Consider the following 20,377-nt stretch of genomic DNA (forward strand, 5'->3'; position numbering starts at 1 on the left):
ACAGTAACCATTTGCTGATGCCACTGTTGATCTCAGATCTGAACTGGACTATAGATTTTGGGTATCTTTTTGAGACTAATTAAAACCACCCAGATTTTTGAATTAAACATCAGTCAGACTACTGGCATGGAAACATCCTTTCTAAATGTTGTAAGCAATGGGTCACTCTCATACAAACAGAAATAAGTTCTGTCACTTTGGACCTGAGGGAGATCTGAGGTCAGTCACTTCTCTGCGACTGACCTACTTTGCTTAGGAGCCTACTTGGCCTCCTTGCCTTTTCATGACGATACATTTTTTCGTTATCTTCAAAGATCAGATCTACATGTTCCAATATGTAATTACCCTCAAAGAGAGGATCTGTTTTCTTGTTGTAAGGTTGATTTGTCCAACTTCAATGTATAGTTACTGGAGACTGTTTTGCCTTTCTTTTCAAGGTTAAAAAGCTCTCAAGCTTTTTTTTTTTTTTTTTTTTTTTTAATTCATGTGCAACTACTGTGAGGACTTATGCCATCCCTAAGCCATATTTTTGGTGAAGTCAAAAACGGGTTTCTCAGGTCTTCAGAAATTTCATTTTCTTGAAATGTGAAAAACAATCAGCTCTTACTTGCTGTGCACAGAGGTAAAATCATTGCCCTGCTTCTACATGCTATATATATATATATATATATATACATATATACGTATATTCCTAAATAGGTAGGCTAAGGATTAAGTTGGATGTTTACAGCTGTATCACAAGTGATTACTCATAGTGACACGCAGGACTTTGTAACACTGAATTTTGCTCAAGACAAGCTCATATGACACTGCAGAGTTGACACAGTTTACTGCTTTTAGTTCCTGAGATAACACTCTTACAACTAGCTCAACTACATCTTCATGGTATTACACCATTCTCAAACTCCTTGGCTTTAGGATTCTTCCCTCATTCAGGCACAATCTGTGTTCTTGGTTCTCACAAACCATGTTTTCAGTGTTGTTAACACAGATTTCATGGGACTGAGACCATTAAGTGATTCAGATTACACTGAAAGAGTGACTAGCTCTCTTTAGTGTTTGCTGTTTTACCACTCCTTTTGCTACTTGAAACTGGTTGTACAAATGCTGTGTAGCTTTGATAGAGTTTAACCTGAAGGTAACTTGGATCCATCTAATTTGAGTAATCTTGGACATACTTCTAGCAGCAATGATGTTCTGTGGAAATGCTATGGCAACATCAAAATGTTGGCTGTCTAGCAGGCTTACAGCATCCGGTGCATGATCCGTGAATAAACAGAGGAATTTAGTTCCCAGAGTGTCAGTCTGGCACATTTCACAAGCACTACATTCAGTTACCAAAAAAAAGTCAGCCAGTCATACAGAGAAAGTGCTATAGTGACTGAGTGATAAATTTCCTGCTGCTAACCCTTGTATACGCTAATTCTAAGGAGCTAGGAATAAATCATGCATGACTTAATTCAGAGGGGAAATATGCTCTCCTTCAGATTTTTTTATTATCATTGTTCTCATCTGTTTTTCTTTGTTCATACTGCTTTCTGTATTGGCATCTCCTTGCTATTCTATGGACATGTCAATATGCTTTCTTTCAGTTAGATGTGATCTCTCTCTGAACCGAAGACTGGAGAAATGATCAGTGAAGCACCAGGTTTGAGCTAAAAAAGCCCAAAAGGGATATTAGTCCCAGGTTCAGTGCATAGGAACACATTCATGCTGTTTCTAGTCTGCTGCAAATTAGAGCACAACAGTATGTTTACACTCAGTCTTGTCATGCAGTGATTTCTAATCCCCCAAAGTAAATATATGCTTTACATCCACCTATAGCTCTCCTTCACTCTGTATATCTTGGAGAGAAAAAAAAAATGCAATGACATTTATAGGATTATTCTTCTTTTTCAGACAATATCTAAAAATAATGACATGAGAGTAGGCTAGAGCTTACTCCATTAATAGCAAGAGTTCAGACTCCCTAATCACAGAGTCCATGTTTGAAATCAGCTGTTAGAAATTCTTAGGAGAGGAATAAATACATAACAAAATAGAAAATACCCTGTTGCTGCTGTGCAAGTAAGTAGGCAGGGACTACTCTTCAACATGGAAAAGAGACAGTTTAAAAGTTCATGTTGAAAGTTTCCAACTACAAAACCCTTAACAATGTGGAAAATGTGGAGAGCACTGACTGTTTATTGTCTTTTCCAAATCACCAATGCTAGTCTTGAAACTCATATGAACCAGGCTCAAAAGCAACCAAAGGAGGTGACTCTTCATGTAACAGGTGGTAGATAAGTGAATCTCTTTGCCAAATAAAATACAAGACATTGCAGACGCAAGTTTACACAGGTTCAGGAGAAAAGGCAACAAGTACTCCATGCCCACAGCTGATACAGCAGGCTAACTGCACTCTGCCAAAATCAGTGCTGCCATTTTTACATCTGATTCCTTCCTCACTCTTAAGGCTGTCCTTCAACCCTCCTCCAAATGAAAACGTTTCAATTCCATATCCCATCTGAAGACCTTATTTATTTACATTTTTTTGTTCTCATCTTCACTTAAAATCTCTGGATAAACTTTGACATACAAAGCTAACATTATGATAGAAACAACATTATCATGAATGCCAAATGTTTGAATTAGAATGAGCTGACATCCAGTATAAAGTGTCTTAAAGATTAATGAAGCTTAAGGAAAGATCCTGCAACTTTTAAAACTGACTAAAAAAAAAGGTAAGCTAAATGTACCAAATTGGCTTAAGTTCATCATGCCACAGACACACCATGTTCACCAGGGAAAGTCTTTTCTCATTGAACAAAAAATGAAAACTCAACTCTGCACAAGGTTAAAGATTGTATTTTAATCACAGACTGAAACATCATGATTTACAAAACTGATGGTTAGATTTAAAACCAACCACGTACATCTCTCTGTGGGAATATTCCCCCCACACCCTAGCAGACTAGGGATTCAAGTGAAGAACAAAGCTGTTCATGTTTGCCTTTGGGATTGAACAGTGATTTCCAGGATGATGACTGATGCTGCAAGAATTCACCTAAGATGTTTGTCAATACATTTCATTTACCCAGCTGGAAATGGCTTCTTCTAGGGTACTCTGCTGGATTCATCAGAAATCCCAACCAACTTGCAGCTTTCTGTCCAAAGCCTTTTCTGCAGCTCCTCATCATATGCTATGTCAGCCGATTTTGTCCTTTCCTCATTGTAAAGGTAGCAGCCACCAACTCCTTCCATCTCGGGTGATACAGCTGCATAGATGCTTGTAGAGGCTCCTTCCTCTGGAGTCTGCGGAAACAACAACAACAAAATACATATTAATGAGAGACAGGCATAATGGAAGACTAAAGTTTCACTACAGGACATTACCAGTGACAATCAGCTTCCCTAGTTTTTCATCCTACTTGTGGTCCATGTGCAAACCTGAAGTTGGTAATGAAAAAAATGCCATTTATCCAATGGGCAGAACAAAGATGATTTTTACCACAGTACAATTTTGAGATAACTTAAAGCCACAGAACAGTTTCATGGAAAACTCTAACCCATTTTTTCAAGACCTAGTCAGATGGAGCATATCAAATAATTGAGCTTTCATAGTCTGAGCTAATAAACCCCAAAGCAAACAGGAATATTAAAATCCCAGCATAATTATTCATTTTTGCAAGACTGAAGGGGTCTGTACTCTACCTAAAGAAGATGAAGGCTATGCTATATGCATAATGTGTTCATTGTAACAATATGACATGTGTATGATCATGAAAATGATGACAGCCAATTGAGATTCGTCAGTTCAATCCATGAAGGTAGGTAAACCAGGGAATTACACTTTACAGAATGTCATAAAGCATCTATAATGTCTGATATAGCATGAGTATTACATGAAAATTGACAAGTGAATAACTGAGAGTAATAATGCCTTTCATCCTGAAGATATGCAAAGCATTTCCATTTTCCATTCAGAAGGATCATACAGCTATCAACAAATTTATTACAATGGCATTTATTTTATTAAAGGACATATTTACAACACACCATTTGATATGTTTTCTCTTTATCAGTGATATAATTATGAACAATGTCTGCTAGATAATAAGGTGTCATTTTACAATCCCTGCAATATCATTCTACGAGTCATTAACAGTACCAATGCTGTTCATTGCTTTGTCTGCTACACCTGACAGGATGTCTTTTCCTGAAGAACTCACTTGATGAATGAGACAGTGTTGAATAGGTTACTCAGTGACTAATAAAAACAAAACAAAATTCTAAGTCATTTGAAGCTTTTTGTGACAAGGTTCACATAATTTTAAAAAGAAACAACTCGTCTTTTTTCTCTCTGCACACTAAATATAACACAACTTATTAGTAAACATTAGTTTATATGATGCATTTGGCATTTAGTCTCATTTACAACTAAATAAGAACCATGTGTGATTACACAATAAGGCAACATCACCCAAAGCAAGACCTCCCTGACTGTTGCTGGTGAAGAGCACCCTCAGCATCTGCAAGGAAGATATGTTCCCTGCATGACCACAGATCCATTACCCAAAATGTGAACTGATGAAGAAGGAACTTGCTCTGCTGAGGCACTTCCATGCCCAGAGATCCACTGTGTTCCAACATACATGCTCCAGGGGTTACATACTAACTCCCTCTCCGAAGGTGTTTAAACTGAAGGAAAAGCTACTGATGCCAACAGGTCACTAAGAAATATAATACCACCGTACATTTCTTCGGTTGCCATAAAACAGACAGTTTCTACTTTAAGTTATCACAAAATACATTTCCTATTCTAAGTATCATTTAATGAAATAAGATGATAAATTAGCTCTCTGATGGACTCAGTTAGATATCAGTCAATATCTTAGAACAACCTAGGTCCAGATACTTCTGGAGTATTTTTTTAAGATGTCTATTCTGTGAATATTGCCTAGAAAAGCTCAACACTTACAAAGTGCTTTTTTATCTCTTAGTACTATACTACTACTATTTCACCCTTTTTTATCATATGGAAAATAGTGCTATTCACATCCAGTAGATTATTTAAACAACATGAAATTATACTCATGCATAATTCTTTGTAGGATCAGGATGACTCAAAAACACGGTTTCTATGTTAACTAAAAAATGCTCATACAGTGACTACTATCATAATCAATTATGATGAGATATAAAATATCTTAATGCTGTAAAGTAGAAAGAGTAATTGCGAATACAAGCATTCATATTTTATACTATCTATGCTGGATGACAGAGAAAACCCAAAAGTTTTTAATGCACTGCTATGCTTTAATTAAAAATCTAGTGACACGGATAAACCATTACTTCATGCGATGGTTCACTGGACATTATGTTCCTGAGTTCAACAGCTCTCCAGCACAAACAAGTATAAATGTCAATGTCAATGACTCGCAAATCTTAATGACAACAGCTCATAACTAAAATGCTTTGGAAAAAAAAAAAAAAAAGAATGTCTGTGGGCAGAATTTCTGAGATTATGGTCTTATGAGCAGAGTCTCTACAGTCTCAGAGACTGGTCTGTTTGCATCTTCCCGTAGCATCAGAAATACCATGTGCCTCCACTAATTCGATGGAAAGGGTCTCCCAGGTTATTCAGAATATATCAGGACTTTTGGTTTTTGATGATATGTCAGGTAAATTCCCCACCGGAAGGGGATCTAGTCAAAACAATATCAAATATGAAATAAAGACTATATATGAGCTGAAAGTCAGTTGTTGATTTTACTCATGCAGCTCCAGTAGATCTTTACCAAATTAATTTATACAGCAAATTGTTTCTTATTCTTCAACATAACAAAAATAAAGAGCAGGCTCAGATGGTAATAAAAGTGCTAAAATGACCACACGGCTAGTTATCAGTCTTACAAGCACAATGACATCATCACAATCCATTAACGCCTGCTTGTGCAGCTTTTCATGAGATTTAACTTGATTTTCATCCTGTGTACCATAACCAGTGTGCTGAGCATTAGGTTCAGTGCAAACTTCCCATTTACAGGATTCTCAGGAACCGTGCTGGGAACCTTCTACCAGGTGTTGCTCACAGCAATTATCTTAACACATAAGGGAAAATATACTACAATATATCAAGCAATTAGTGTATACTAATTTAAGTTAAACGAAAACATTTTTTCCAGTGCAAAGGGAACAGAGTTGCACATGCATGAAAAATTAATTGTCTTGTCCCATTTTCTGAGTGCTTAATTAATACTGAAAGCTTTAATATTTCCTTAGTAGAGAATCTCTTCATTGTTTTGGCATGTTTTGTGTTTTAATGAAGGTAAAAAAGAAACCCTATGCCGGGAGTGCCCCCTCTAGATGAGTGGGTGACCTGTCTGTTTTCTGAGGCTGGAAGGGTGCACATGCTGTAATTCCACCTCCGGATCATGTCCATACCTACATGAAAGCACACTATATCCACCTGCCTATGCACAGTCAAGACTCTTTCCCAAAGTGCTAGATCTACTACACAACCAACAGCAACATGAACAGACACATAGGCACTTGCACACGTCCTGCCTCTTTTTGGCTGCCTGAGGAACTCTTGAGAAGGAAGAAGGTGGGAACAGGTTGCAAACACTGGAACAATTCATGATTATTCAGACAGATGAACAAGATGAATTGTTCCAGCAGTGGCAGCCCCATTCCTGGTTGCCAACTCTCCTGGCAGTCCCACAGCTCTTCTTTTACCATGTGATATCTCATCAAAAGATGAGGAGGAACCAAAAAGCCCTTAGAAAAGAAAATGGCCACAAGCAAGAGACTAGTGCCAAAGAAACATATATAATCCATCCTTAGATGCCTTCTAGGAAGGAGAGTATCTGAGGGCAGGCCAGAGAAACTGTCAGCTACTCGTTGAATACTGTGATCTATAAAACCCAGGATGTTTGCAGGCAGACAGGCAGTAATAGCAAGCACCCTTCCAGTCACAGGGGATACTATACACTTTGCCAGAATTAGGAAAAAAAAAAAAAAAGAATAACAGAATAATATACATTTCATAAAGGATCAATAATAGCAGTTATGATTTGGCTGAACTTGTCCTAGAACAAAAGGGACTCCTATAAATTACACAATGCTTCCTCAGCCTTCAGTTACCAACATGTGATAAACTTTTTTTAACTGAAACTTTGTTTACAAATTTTTATTACATTAATATCTACACAACTATAATTAATATATTTATCATAACCAAATAGAACTGATTTATACTTAACATTTTTTGCATGATTTTGTTTGTTACAGTATTGATCAAGTCACAGAATCACAGAATCACACAGAATTTCTAGGTTGGAAGAGACCTCAAGGTCATCGAGTCCAACCTCCAACCTAACGCTAACAGCCCTCCACTAAACCATATCCCTAAGCTCTACATCTAAACGTCTTTTGAAGACTTCCAGGGATGGTGACTCCACCACTTCCCTGGGCAGCCTGTTCCAATGTCTAACAACCCTTTCAGTGAAGAAATTCTTCCTAACATCTAACCTAAAACTCCCCTGGCTCAACTTAAGCCCATTCCCCCTCGTCCTGTCACCAGGCACGTGGGAGAACAGGCCAACCCCCACCTCGCTACAGCCTCCCTTGAGGTACCTAAAAAGAGCGATAAGGTCACCCCTGAGCCTCCTCTTCTCCAGGCTGAACAAGCCCAGCTCCCTCAGCCGCTCCTCGTAGGACTTGTTCTCCAGGCCCCTCACCAGCTTCGTCGCCCTTCTCTGCACCCGCTCAAGCACCTCGATGTCCTTCTTGTAGCGAGGGGCCCAAAACTGAACACAGTACTCGAGGTGCGGCCTCACCAGAGCTGAGTACAGGGGGACGATCACCTCCCTCGCCCTGCTGGTCACGCTGTTCCTGATACAAGCCAGGATGCCGTTGGCCTTCTTGGCCACCTGAGCACACTGCTGGCTCATATTCAGCTGACTATCCACCATCACTCCCAGGTCCTTCTCTGCCTGGCAGCTCTCCAACCATTCCTCTCCCAGTCTGTAGCTCTGCTTGGGGTTATTGCGCCCCAGGTGCAGGACCCGGCACTTGGCCTTGTTGAACTTCATGCAGTTGACCTCAGCCCATCGGTGCAGCCTATCCAGATCCTCCTGCAGGGCTTTCCTACCCTCGAGCAGATCGACACACGCACCTAACTTGGTGTCATCTGCGAACTTACTGAGGGTGCACTCGATGCCCTCGTCCAGATCATCGATGAAGATATTAAAGAGGACCGGCCCCAGCACTGAGCCCTGGGGGACGCCACTAGTGACTGGCCTCCAACTGGACTTGGCTCCATTCACCACGACTCTTTGGGCCCGGCTATCCAGCCAGTTTCTAACCCAGCGAAGCGTGCGCCAGTCCAAGCCAAGAGCAGTCCAAGCCAAGAGCAGACCACATCCACAGCCTTTCCCTCATCCACCCAGCGCGTCACTCTGTCATAGAAGGAGATCAGGTTCGTCAGGCATGACCTGCCTTTCATAAAGCCATGCTGACTGGGCCTGATCGCCTGCTTCCCCTGCAAGTCTTAAGTGTTCATAATCTTTTGCAATTAACTATTTGTTTTCATTATGCCTTCATACTGCAAACGAGGGCTCAATTTAAATTACGTATCTTTGTATTGCTCATTACATGGGCAGACTGTGAAAGCAAGAGAAAAAAGATAGCTTGTGACCAGCTCACTTAAGCAAAAGGCAGTCTATAAACAAGAAAAAAAATGACATCATAAAAGGCAATATTTATGCCCAACAAAGATGGTGTTGTTTTAAAGAACCTTTGTCATTCCCTTAAAAAAAAAAAAAAAAATGACGCTAAGTGTAAATCATCAGTATAGAATAGTTTTCCTTCAGCACCAAATGGAATATTCTTTTCTGTGCAAAACTGGGACATATACTAGGAGGGTTTATGTTATTAATTATTTTTTTAAGACTTGCCAGTTAACACATTTGGATTAATACATTCTTAAGTGCCATATAATCTTGTCAATACTAGGTGCTAATGCTTGCAAAATGTGTTAGCTGATGATGGTCAGTCCCTACAGCCATATAGCCACGAAATGTCACATCTGTTTCATTTGTCTACGACAGGCACAAGAGCTTAACTCTTTGGAAATCATGTCTGCATCAATTATACATGATGGCTGTACACTATCCCAGTAGTCATACAGCTCTGCCTCCATCTGATTCATAGCTCAGAGTTCTGGACAGGCAGTACCACTACAGGGCTCCAGGCTGCATGGTACAGACATTGGTAACCACAGGAAACTGGATAGGAAACAAATCTTATAAGCTCCTATGATTCCTTTTCTGAAATCTATCCATTTTCCCAGTAGCATTTTCAGTGGCTACTAACAAATAATGAGAGCCTTGGTATGTGCCTTAAACACAACAATGAATAGTTTGAATGGATGGCATTGATGGCATATACCTCAAATTGCATAGGTTGATAGAGTTATATGACTGAAAAAGCAGTAGTGATACTTGGTATCGGAAAGAGTAGGACTATTACTCTGGCATAGCTTCACCCACTGCTCCCTCATCTCGATCATCTGATTGTATTTGGAACATATTTAATGACTTGAGGATGCTGCCATCATGAGAGATGGTAGCTGAGAGGGTTGAGCAAAGAGAATGGAGAGCAGGACACAGCTGGTAAATTGAGGGACTGACATTGCAGTTGCATTTTGAGGGACAGGAATGATGGGCCATACAGACAGATGTGCATCCAGGACTGCCTGGCATGCTGGCAAATGACTTAATGCTGAGGAAAGACATGTTAAAACACTTTTATCCATACAGTTAGTGATGGAGAATATATTAAGAATCGGTGGAATACCCCTCAGCAGCAGTAGGCTGGTGGGGAGACATTCATCCACACTGGTTTTATAATGGTGGTGCTGTCTCAAGCACTCATATCCACTACATCATGCAGTTTTCAGTTAATGTGGAAAATCTACTTCTGGGTTGATGAGCTAAAGAACATTCAGTGCTTTTGCCAGGACCTTCAGAGTGCCTGCTCTGTGGCCTCTGTTTTCAAACAGGTGATCTTCCATCAGACCATTCCTGGATCAGGTAACAAGAAGACATGTCTCCATATAGTAACATGTTTCCCAGGTTCGAGCTATGAAGACATAGCAAGAACTAAATAAGTCATCTTTTGGGCCTTTTTACTTGGGCACTTTTGCCAAGGTTCCTTTACTTTTCTCAACATTACTCTGATAATGTTTTGCAAATGTTAGTATTTTGCTGACTTGCCCCTGGACTGAAAAATTGAATATACACCTCACCAGAAACATCATCTGGGATCTCTGAGCAACACTACACATATGCACAGTGGAGCTTAGCAACAGGAATGAGAGCACTAAATTACTTTTACTTGGTTTACAAAGGTCTTTTATTTACTTGCTGGCAGTTAATTGAGGGGTGAGCCCCAGTCACCCTTAATGCACTGTTTGACTCTTAAGAATGAAGGCAAACATGAAGCCACCTCAACATGAAATAGTTTGAAAACTGTCAGAAATGGAGAAGCTGGAATTGTGTCCCCATGAATATTAAAGCAAACAAACCTGTGAGACACAAATTACTTGTGTTCCAGGAAGCACTGATTACTATGATCTGTGAACTACCAAAACATTTCAAGAACAGGTTACTTAAGGATGCAAAACTCAAGGGTGAAATAACAACAGCTGCTCTACTGTCACAGGCTCCTGCTGAATGCACTGGCTAAGTGCTCTCAACACTTGTTTTGTAACTCCTTCAGTGTCTACACCTCCTAAACGTGATCATTGCTTTGAAAATTTAAACCAAAAAGTGATTAGCTAAAAACTAATCAGTTGAAACACTGAATATTGAAAAAAAAGGTTGCAATGAAACCATTATGGTGTAAGGATGTGTCCAGCAACCTTTGATAAATAATGCTGTCGCAGGTGAGCGTAAGTCCTGATAACACCTGTGGCCAGGATCAACTGTCAGATCCCCAGGAAATCACTGCTGCCAGAGAGGTCTGCAGCACAGCTTTGGAGAGATCTCTGCCATCACCAAAATGTCCTGGTTTCCATCTGTGTTCTGTCTCTCTTCCTATTCTTTCCTGTGTAGCTCACTATTATTCCCTTTCTATCTAATCTCTGTCTTGATTATAGACCAAAAAGAGATAGAGATGTTTTATTGAATATCCAGCTCTCCCTGGAGACCCAGTCAGCACCATCAAATTAATTTCTCTTCAACCCCGAACTTGCAGCAAAGAGAATTCTTTAATAAATTCACTCCATAATAAAATTCTTTAAATTTTGGCTTTAAAAGATACAGCAACTGCAAACAGAAATGGCAGATAAAATGTGAAGCCTTTATCCTGACAATGTCGTATCTATACAGAAATCATTTTTGAATCAAAGATACTAATATATAATAAAAGGTGAGACATTAATGAATTAAGAACACAATGCAATTTTTAAATTTAAAAATAAAATAAAGTCAAAATGTTGAAGGAAATGAGCTTTTTAAACATAAATAATTCATGACTATTCTGGGAAAGAGTGAAGGTTTTCCCTGAGCATCCTAGCAGAGGATGCTGTACAAAACAGAAGCAGAAATAGCTGGCAAACAGACACAAGGGGTATTGAATCCTGAATATCTCGTTCCCTTCCTATTGAAACTAAATTTCCCGGAAAGACATTTCCAAAAAAAATCCAGTACACAAAGATCCTGACAAGGATCATCTTCACATCAGCTCTTACGTAGGTGGCTGAGAAGCCTGGAGACAAAGTAGCACACAGAAGAAAGAAAACATCCCCAGCAGAGTGCAAGGGTCAGCCTTTTGCTCAGGGAGCCCAGGAGCAAGCAGGCATGCAGGCTTCAACGTCTGATTTCCAACAAATCTTCTGATGGAAGCGTTGGTGGAAGGTTTCATTTTGGTTTTGTGTCAGTCTGATACTTTCTGAGAAATCTCTTTTGCTGGAAAATTGCCAAGCAGCTCGACTCTGAAGCCCTAGAATGGCTCTTCTGTCAGACTCAATACATGAGCAAAGGTTTACCAAGGACAGCAGCAGCTACAGCTCTGAGCCTGCCTCTTCCAAAGCAGCTGCTCCAGTCTGAGCAGGACCTCTCTTGTGCCATCTCAAATAGCATCAGATGCTTATGTTATCAGGCAGCTGAATGAAACCCCTGTTGGCTGGCCAGCTTTCTGGGCCCCATTGAAGAAATCTCCATTGGCTTCAAATGTCAGCTTCAACACTGAATTCACTTGCAGATGTCTAAATGCACAAAAATAAATTTACATCTTAATTTCAAACTGAATCTCACACACTTAGAAGTGCTACATAACCCCAATGATTTGAGTGGGAGTGTTTTTTGATCCATATTCTGCATTTTCTAAGCTGCTGAAATGAAGGACTAGACGAATAATGTTTAGTTTTAGGCAATTTTCAAACAGAAGCAAGTACTCAACTTCTCATGACTGCATTTGAGCAGGGAGTTGAAGCTTCAGGTCAAAGTCATTAATCATAACTGAATCCTTTGTTCATTTTGTCAAGCGCATTGAGGAAGTTTACTTTGCCTGCATGTTAATTCCTAAGCTCGCTTCACAGCAAACAGCAAGGTCTTCAAAGACAGAACTGAGATATCACTGCAGCTACTCAAGTTACATTACACTTGTTACTTCACTCAGCTCTGTAGTAGTAAGCAAAGTTTGACAGATAGGACCCTGTTGCCCCAGGCATTTTATGAACATCCAGTCAGAGACAGCCACTTGCTGGAAGAATTTTCTGTCTAGGTCTAAATAAAGGCAGGCAACAACAGGAGGAAAAAGCCAAGGGAGTACACAGACTTCACTAAATGCTGAAGCTGCTTCTGGGAGCATGGCAGTCTGTCTGGAAGGCAGGTGATGCCCAGGAGCTACCTTCTGCTTAGGACGCCTGACTTAAATCACTCAGAATCGTCCTGGGTACCTTCACATAATCTGGCATTTTCTATATTAACTGTATTCACAGACAGGCAAAGTGATTTACTGCTCAGGAGAAGAGATGAAGAAAGACAGCTGGCCTCCTAAATCCCAATCCTGATGCTTTTTGCATGAGGCTGCTACTCCTTCTCTGTGGTTGTAAAGGGAAACACACAATTTCTTTGTTTACCACCACTTCTATGGCCATAATTACAGTATCATGTGAGCAATTCAAAATTATCTTCTTCATTCCTAGATGTAGACTGATCTATCATTAAGTAAGAATACTTAATTACAGCTTAGTATTCATGCTAGAAATACGCTAAGGAACCATCTTGTTATTTTTATTAGCTATTCAAGGCTTTAATTCTGCTGAATTTTGAACTATTACTAACTGAGAAATATAAACTGGAATGTACGACTGCTCCTCCCTCCAACAAAGCTTGTACAGAGGCAACCTCTTTGCTAGGTAGTGGCTGGAACATCTGCCTCATTTAATAACACGTAACCAATTTCTTTTAGTTGAAAACACGATATAAATTTGAATCTAAATGTAAATGGATCAAAATTAAAGAGGACTTAAAACAATAATCAACCATGAAAGCTTTAGAGCTTTCCTTCTCTGAAGCATTATCTCGTACCAGTACATGGGTCATCTTTAGTTTGCTGAATTCTTTCGAATGATGCCAATTTTTAGGAAACACCAAAAAGCACACAGAAGTATTTATGTTTGAAATGGTAGCTGCCTTGTTACCAGACGCAGACAGTGAGAGACATGGCAAGGCTTCAGATGCTGAAGATGATGGTCCTGAGTGCCCATACATGCAAAAAAAAAAAAAAATTTTACTTTCTTACCTGCAGGCTCATGCAAAGTAAACAAAGGTTTTATGTATAAGATATGGCAACTTCTCATTTGTAAGCCCTGACCATTATCTTTAACCATTTACTGGCTGTTTAACATTGGACAAGCTGACACCTATCACCAATTTCACAACTTTTTTATCCGGAATGTTTTGGTGTTTTTGTTTGTTTGTTTGTTCGGTTGTGTTTTTTTTTGTTGTTGTTTGTTTGTTTTTAATACTTACGAGCACTCTGGACAGGAGTGGAACTCCTGAATATTTAGAAGATAACCACAATATAGAAAACCTTTACAAACTATGACGAGATGAAAAGGTGTAAGACTGTACAGAGCCCAGATGAAATGAGGTAACCCCAAATTACACAGGCTAGCAGATATATCACAGGCTGTTCTCTGTGGAAGTGGTACAGAAGAGTGCTGTGCCCAGTCTGACTGCAGCAGCCTGGTTATAGGGGGACGTAGGGCAGGGGTCTCACAGGACTTCTGCCGGTGCCCCACAGCTGTGGTTAGTGGGTGCAAATCCTTTCTTCCCAGTAGAGGACACTTCTCCAGAAGTTGTCACAGGCTTGAATCAGGCAGGCCTAGTGCTTGTGCTAGCAAAGATGGGGACCAGAAAAGGTAAAGTGCACAGACTGACCCAAAGTGACTATAGGGTGCATCAATAGCATGCAAGATGAAGAAAAAATACCTGGGAAAATTGGACAAATTAAAGCAAAAATAGACTTCAGCCCAAATTCTCACATTTGTGTCACAGTGTCTGGCCAGCTGGCATGAAATACGTCCCACAACGGCGTTCTGGCCTTCTGTGGCCAGGTTTCAGAAGCAAGGGGGCTGCAGGGTGGCCTCTGTGAGCAGAGCCCAGCAGCTGCCCCATGTCAGAGCAGAGCCAGCTCCAGCCGGCTCCAAAAGGGACCCGCTGCTGGCCAGAGCTGAGCCAGGGAGAGACACTGGGTGGGCCTCTGGGAGAGCAGAGTTAAGGAAGGGGGAAAAAACTGATGGGCAACAAACAGCAGCTGGGAGAGAGGAGTGAGAAGCGGCCCTGTAGACCCCCAGGTCAGTGCAGCAGGAGGGCAGGAGGTGCTCCAGGCAGGCAGCAGCAGTTCCCCTGCAGCCTGTGGAGAGGCCCCTGGTGGAGCAGGCTGTCCCCCTACAGCCCATGGGTCCCACATGGAGCAGATCTCCACGCTGCAGCCCCCCCATGGGTGGAGGAGCCCCTGGTGGAGCAGGTGGATGTGGCCTGGAGGAGGCTGCGGCCCATGGAGAGCCCCTGCAGGAGCAGGCCCCAGGCCGGAGCTGCAGCCCGTGGAGAGGAGCCCACGCAGGAGCAGGGGGCCTGGGGGGAGCTGCCGCCCACCCGTGGGGGACCTGTGCTGGAGCAGTTTGCTCCTGGGGGATGGACCCTGTGGTACGGAGCCATATGGGATCAGTTCTTGAAGAGCTCAGTTTGAGCCTGCAGGCTCAGTTTGGGAAGGACGGCATCCCATGGGAGGGACACCACACTGAGTGTGAAGGAGAGGAGGAGATGAAGTGTTAGAACTGACCACAGCCCCCATTCCCCATTGCCCTGCACCACTCAGGGGAAAGAAGTGAAAAAGGGTGGATCGGAGGAAGGTGTTTTTAGTTTGCTTTTAGTTTCTCACTGTTCTAGTCTGTTAGAAATAGGCAATAAACTACATTAATCTCATTATGCGGAGTCTATTTAACCCATGATGGCAATCGGTGAGTGGTACCCCTGTCCTCATCTCAACCCATGAGCCTTTTTTCATCATATTTTCTCTCCCTGTCCTTTGGATGAGGGAGAGTGAGGGTTCTGCATGGAGCATCTGGGGCCACAGGGGCAGCATAGCTCTGCATCCAACAGAGCTCCTGTGCAGAATGAGAGACATCACCTCTGTCTGGCTGCAAGAAGCTTCTAGCAGATCTTCAAATAGGACTGTCCATGCCCTGACTGGTGTGGGCTTCTGTTTTCAGAATAGTTAGCATGTTTAAATGATAGTTTTACAATATTTTCCAAGCTGAGAAGTAGAAAAGAAACAGAAAAAGCCCAGACTGGAAGCAGAGAAAAGTAGTGAGGAGGGAAGGAATCTTATTCTGCAAATTGATGTTTCCTATAATTCTAGTTCCTGGCAACTTCAGCATTTAACCTGGAACAATAAACTGAAAAAAAATATATATAATCAAGGGGGTTATATTATGTCTGTCCTGAGTGATATATTCCAAAGATGGAAAACAAGAAGAGTAGATTTACATTCTACAGATATTTGAGTAAAAGAATGCAAATAGGTGAGAGTGACTCAGTTTTTCTAACCCAATCTTTCTGACAGATACAGTAAACAGAATCAGTCAATAATTACAGATTATACATCCTCTGTTTTGATGAAAAAATGTGTCCAATAAGTTCGAGGTACTTCTGTTTAAGTAATAAAATCCTTTAAAAAATGACAGTTCATTTCATTTTAATTGCACTCATCTTTCACCTGAAAGCAGCTTGTAAAAATGTAAAGCATTAGTCATCTCATAAACAAAACTACCATTTCCCATTTTCTGTCAGAACAGGATGCATGAAATCACAGATATATTTTGAAGCCATACAATTATGGAGATGTCTACGTAGCTTATCCTCTCAGTTGCCCAAGAGAAGCACTAAATTTAAAGGCAAAGGCTATATTCAGTTGCAAATCAACATATCTGAATGCTTGCTAACCCACCAGAATCAACCTGCTTTTAACAAAATAACTAAAAAAGCAAATGCAGGGGAAGACTGAATTTGATTATTCAAATCAAACCTTTTGTTGTTTCTGACTGAAAGTGGGTTTAAGCTCTGTAAATGGTTTTGTTTAAATCAATGCATCCCGAGGCTCCTTACAGTATGCCAAGGAACCTACTGATGGCTTAAATTGAGAAGAGACCAAAAGAACATGTATAGCTTTAGACATGCAAACAGTGCCATTGGTTTCGGTGAGATTAGTCATGTTTCTAAAATTATGTCAGACAAGATCTGAGGCATCGTATCTTTACTATAGAGCTCATTATAGACAGAGCAAATGCAAACCTTCAGCTATCCAAATGCTTCCTAAGGTCTGAAATGGAAGCAGAAAACTTCCATCTCGAACACAATTTCTTGTGAGTTTAAATCCACCACATTTAATCAGCCAAACAACCTGAAAGAAGGAAAGGTTAGTACTTGTGTTACAGAGGGAGCTGTTAGCCTGGGGAGCCTTTGTATTAATTTACAAAAGGGAAGAGAGGGAAAAAAGAAAATAAAGCAGTTCTTAGCAGTGGAACAAATAAAGGAAAGCTGGGAAGTGAGATGAACTAAAAAGTGCTAAGACACAGATTTTTACTATCCACTGAAGTTGTTATTTTTAATATCCGTATTTACTTCTAAGGTGTTTTGTAAATCTTCATTAAGGTAGCAGATGGAGCCACTAATTTGTGAAAAATATCTTCCCTGGAAAAGCTAGGACTAGATTTGCTACCACAAATGGTCCTTCCCATGTTCCTGTTTCCTTTGCCAGATGAAGAATGTCATAGAAGGACTGACGTGTTTACATACAGGAGATAAGGTTTACCCCAGCCCTGTGTCAGGGCTGTGTGGCTTATGTGTGGCTCACATCACAGGAAGAATTGGTTCAGGTTCCAAAAATGAGATTCATAGCCTGTGGTCAAATCGCACAAGCTGAAGGAGAAAAACTGAATGAAAAACTGGAAAGGAAAAAAAACATGTAATCTCTTCAACATCTAAAGTCTTTCTCCAGCCTGCCATTAAAAAACAAAAACAAAAAAAAATACCTTGAAGGGCAAGAATTTAAAAAAATCCCCAGAATCTTCCTGCAAATCTTCATATTTCTTTCATTTTCAGATAGCTCTGTCTCTGCAGACAGCTTCGGAATAAGCTTTTGATACCAGACTGATTAAGGGCATGGGCAGTTTATGGCCTGGGATACTATACAAAATAACCCAGAGACTTTTACATTTGCAGAATTATCAATAGCCAAAATAACACACTGAGAATTAACCTTTTCATTTTATTAAGAGCCCCAGGAGAGTTTCTCCTGTGCTTGTATACACCGGGCTTTCTGACTAAAAGGTTAGAGCAGTTGTTTAAAGTGGGAAACAAACACCGTGAGGTTTTGTGGTTCAATAAATACATGCTACGGACTCATCTGGTGTTGAAGTAATTCGCTTTGTTTAGGGAGCTCATATTGAACTCTGCTCTTTGGTAATGCCATTTTGCTATACGCACACATCTGCCTTGTGATTCCAATCGATGAGCCGTCCCTGCTCGTGCACGGTGATGCGCCGCAAACAGCGATGCTCCAGATTATGAAACTTGTTTTCCGGGAAAATTTCCAGATGAATTAATGCAGAACTGTGCTGTGGTCTGGTAGCTGCTTTTAACTCCCAGAAATAAAGGCTGAGGTCTGAGCAGAGGCTCAGGCAGCCCTGCCCCAGCCCTCTCCTGTGCTTCCCGTGGCTCGCTTAAAATTCTGCTCTTCCCCTGCAAGTCTGCACAGCTCTGCAGCCGCCTATTGTTATTTAATACGTGCTCCACCACGGAATTGAATTGTTCCCGTCGAGATTAGGGCTCTGCTTCCTGGGTGGTATGCAAAACACGTCTGCAGTCTAAACTTTCACCCATTTCTCCGCCTGCCCTTTCCTTGTGCCCAGCGACAGCCTGGCAGGCAGCCTCAGCCGTGGCACGTTGCATGGCTGGTGCGCGGGCTGCAGGACGGCAGTGTGAGCAGGGCTGATGGCAGGGTGCAGGCACCCTGAGCTCTTGCCAGCATCCCACCCGCATGCAATGCCCTTCCCTGGGTGCACAAGCTGCTTTGGCAGCTCGAGGGATGAGCTGCAAAGCCTGCTTTGCTCTGCAAACTTCTGGTGAGCTGATGTGACCGGTTTTTAGTCCCTGAGCTCAGTAAAGGAGCCATGATTGAGAAGCATGAGATACCCCATCAGCAAGTATGCTTTTTATACAGAAATAATCTAAACGTTTGGTTTTTACCAGTTGTTCAAACTCCTTAGTGACCAAAACATAACTGACCTTTACTTTTAAATGTGTGCTCAATAAAAGAGGATTACAGTTGTTTGTGAACTTTGCAAAGTCTGTAACATGGCTGGGGGGGAAAAAAACTTAATTTATATTTGTCTAATCCCTAATAGTTGCTGACAGTCTGTGAAACAAATAGTTTTAATTATTTTCTCCTTGCTGAATCTCAGGACTCATCATGTAGCCAAAAAATAACATACTACTAACCAGTGAGATTAAAAGGAGAGTCATGTAGTAGGAAAAACAGGAAATTACATTAACAGTAAACAGTGACAAATATGTCCATCTTATTGCAGCACTGTCGTCAAAGAGCAGAACATTTACAACCTCCATTAAAAGCAAAAAAAAACAAAACAAAAACATCCTTGAAGACTGTTGCATTTATCCTGGGACTTACGGCTGTTGAAAATGTCAGTAGGGTCTGTAGAATAACACCCCAAAAAGCAACTACATACACCCTTCATTTATTAATGAACAACGTACAGAGCTTATGCACTAGTATAAAACAGATGTTATTTATTTTTTATTGGAACCATTGATGCTTGAAAATTACTATACAGCTAATCAATAGGCAATGGCTTTACCTCAGAAATAATGCCCCACTCTTAGGAAAAAAAATGGCTGCAATTCACAATCAATTATTGACACCATGCAGCGCATGAATCAGTGCCCACAAGAAATCTGCACCTTATTTAATATTAATTAAACAGTAATATTTGCCTTTGTTCCTTTGTCCCAGCATATTCTTTCCTGCATCACTGTGTATATATTAAAGGCTAGCTCTTACCTAAGACATTTACCAGCCACAACATCACCAAGACCTCACCTCTCATAGGCCTGGAATATCCCTTCAGGACTTCAAATGTGTAAAGTCTCCCTGATTTGCTTTTCAGTAAGCATGGGTGTTAATGCTCAGTGTAACTGGGAATGCACGGAATGGCTGGAGCTGGGGGTGCCCCAGTGCTTGCTGAGGTCTCCTGGGGAGATGGATGTAGCACCAGCTCCTACAACCAACTGGTGAATTCCCACTGGACTCATCCTCTCATCACAGCCCTTTGCCTTGCTTTTATCTCCATGCATGTGTACAGCCAGACCCAGTCCAAGGAACAAATCAGGCTTCCTCTCTGGAGGAAGGAACACACACACAAGGGACAACATTTCAGACCCATTTCTCACGCAGAGGAATGAGCTCCCAAGATTCACAGCGCAGGGGAGAAGGTGGCTTTCCAATACCCTCCCTGTCTCGCATTGCCCTACTTTCTGAGTCATGGGCATCTTGAGGCATGGCTGGTTTATGGCCTGAAATGTTCTACCTTTTCTTTAGTTTCTAACTGCAAATTAGTGTGCATACCCCAGAACAAATTTCTGTTCTTTATTTTGAAAATGAATAAACAACTTCACGCTCGCCATCGTAACTGAGCTACTCCAACATCTGACAACAGTTACAAGCAGCATCTGATTTGAGGGAGAGACTTTTCAAAGGAATAAATACCCAGCTGCAAATAGAAATCAGATTTGGATAG

At 41.1% G+C, this 20,377-nt stretch overlaps 1 protein-coding gene across 1 annotated transcript in view; it reads right to left on the reverse strand.

Moving 5' to 3' along the window:
• Window positions 1-2,927: 2,927 nt before the first annotated feature.
• Window positions 2,928-20,377, reverse strand: part of DHRSX (dehydrogenase/reductase X-linked) — a 174,951-nt gene continuing 157,501 nt past the window's right edge. Inside the window, exon 7 of the mRNA XM_084299107.1 lies at window positions 2,928-3,294. Within this exon, the coding sequence (XP_084155233.1) occupies window positions 3,097-3,294 (198 nt within the window). The 3' untranslated portion in view covers window positions 2,928-3,096. The remainder of the gene's footprint in view (window positions 3,295-20,377) is intronic.

The sequence above is a fragment of the Netta rufina genome, assembly GCF_964035555.1.
Source record: "Netta rufina genome assembly, chromosome: 1".
Taxonomy (NCBI): domain Eukaryota; kingdom Metazoa; phylum Chordata; class Aves; order Anseriformes; family Anatidae; genus Netta; species Netta rufina.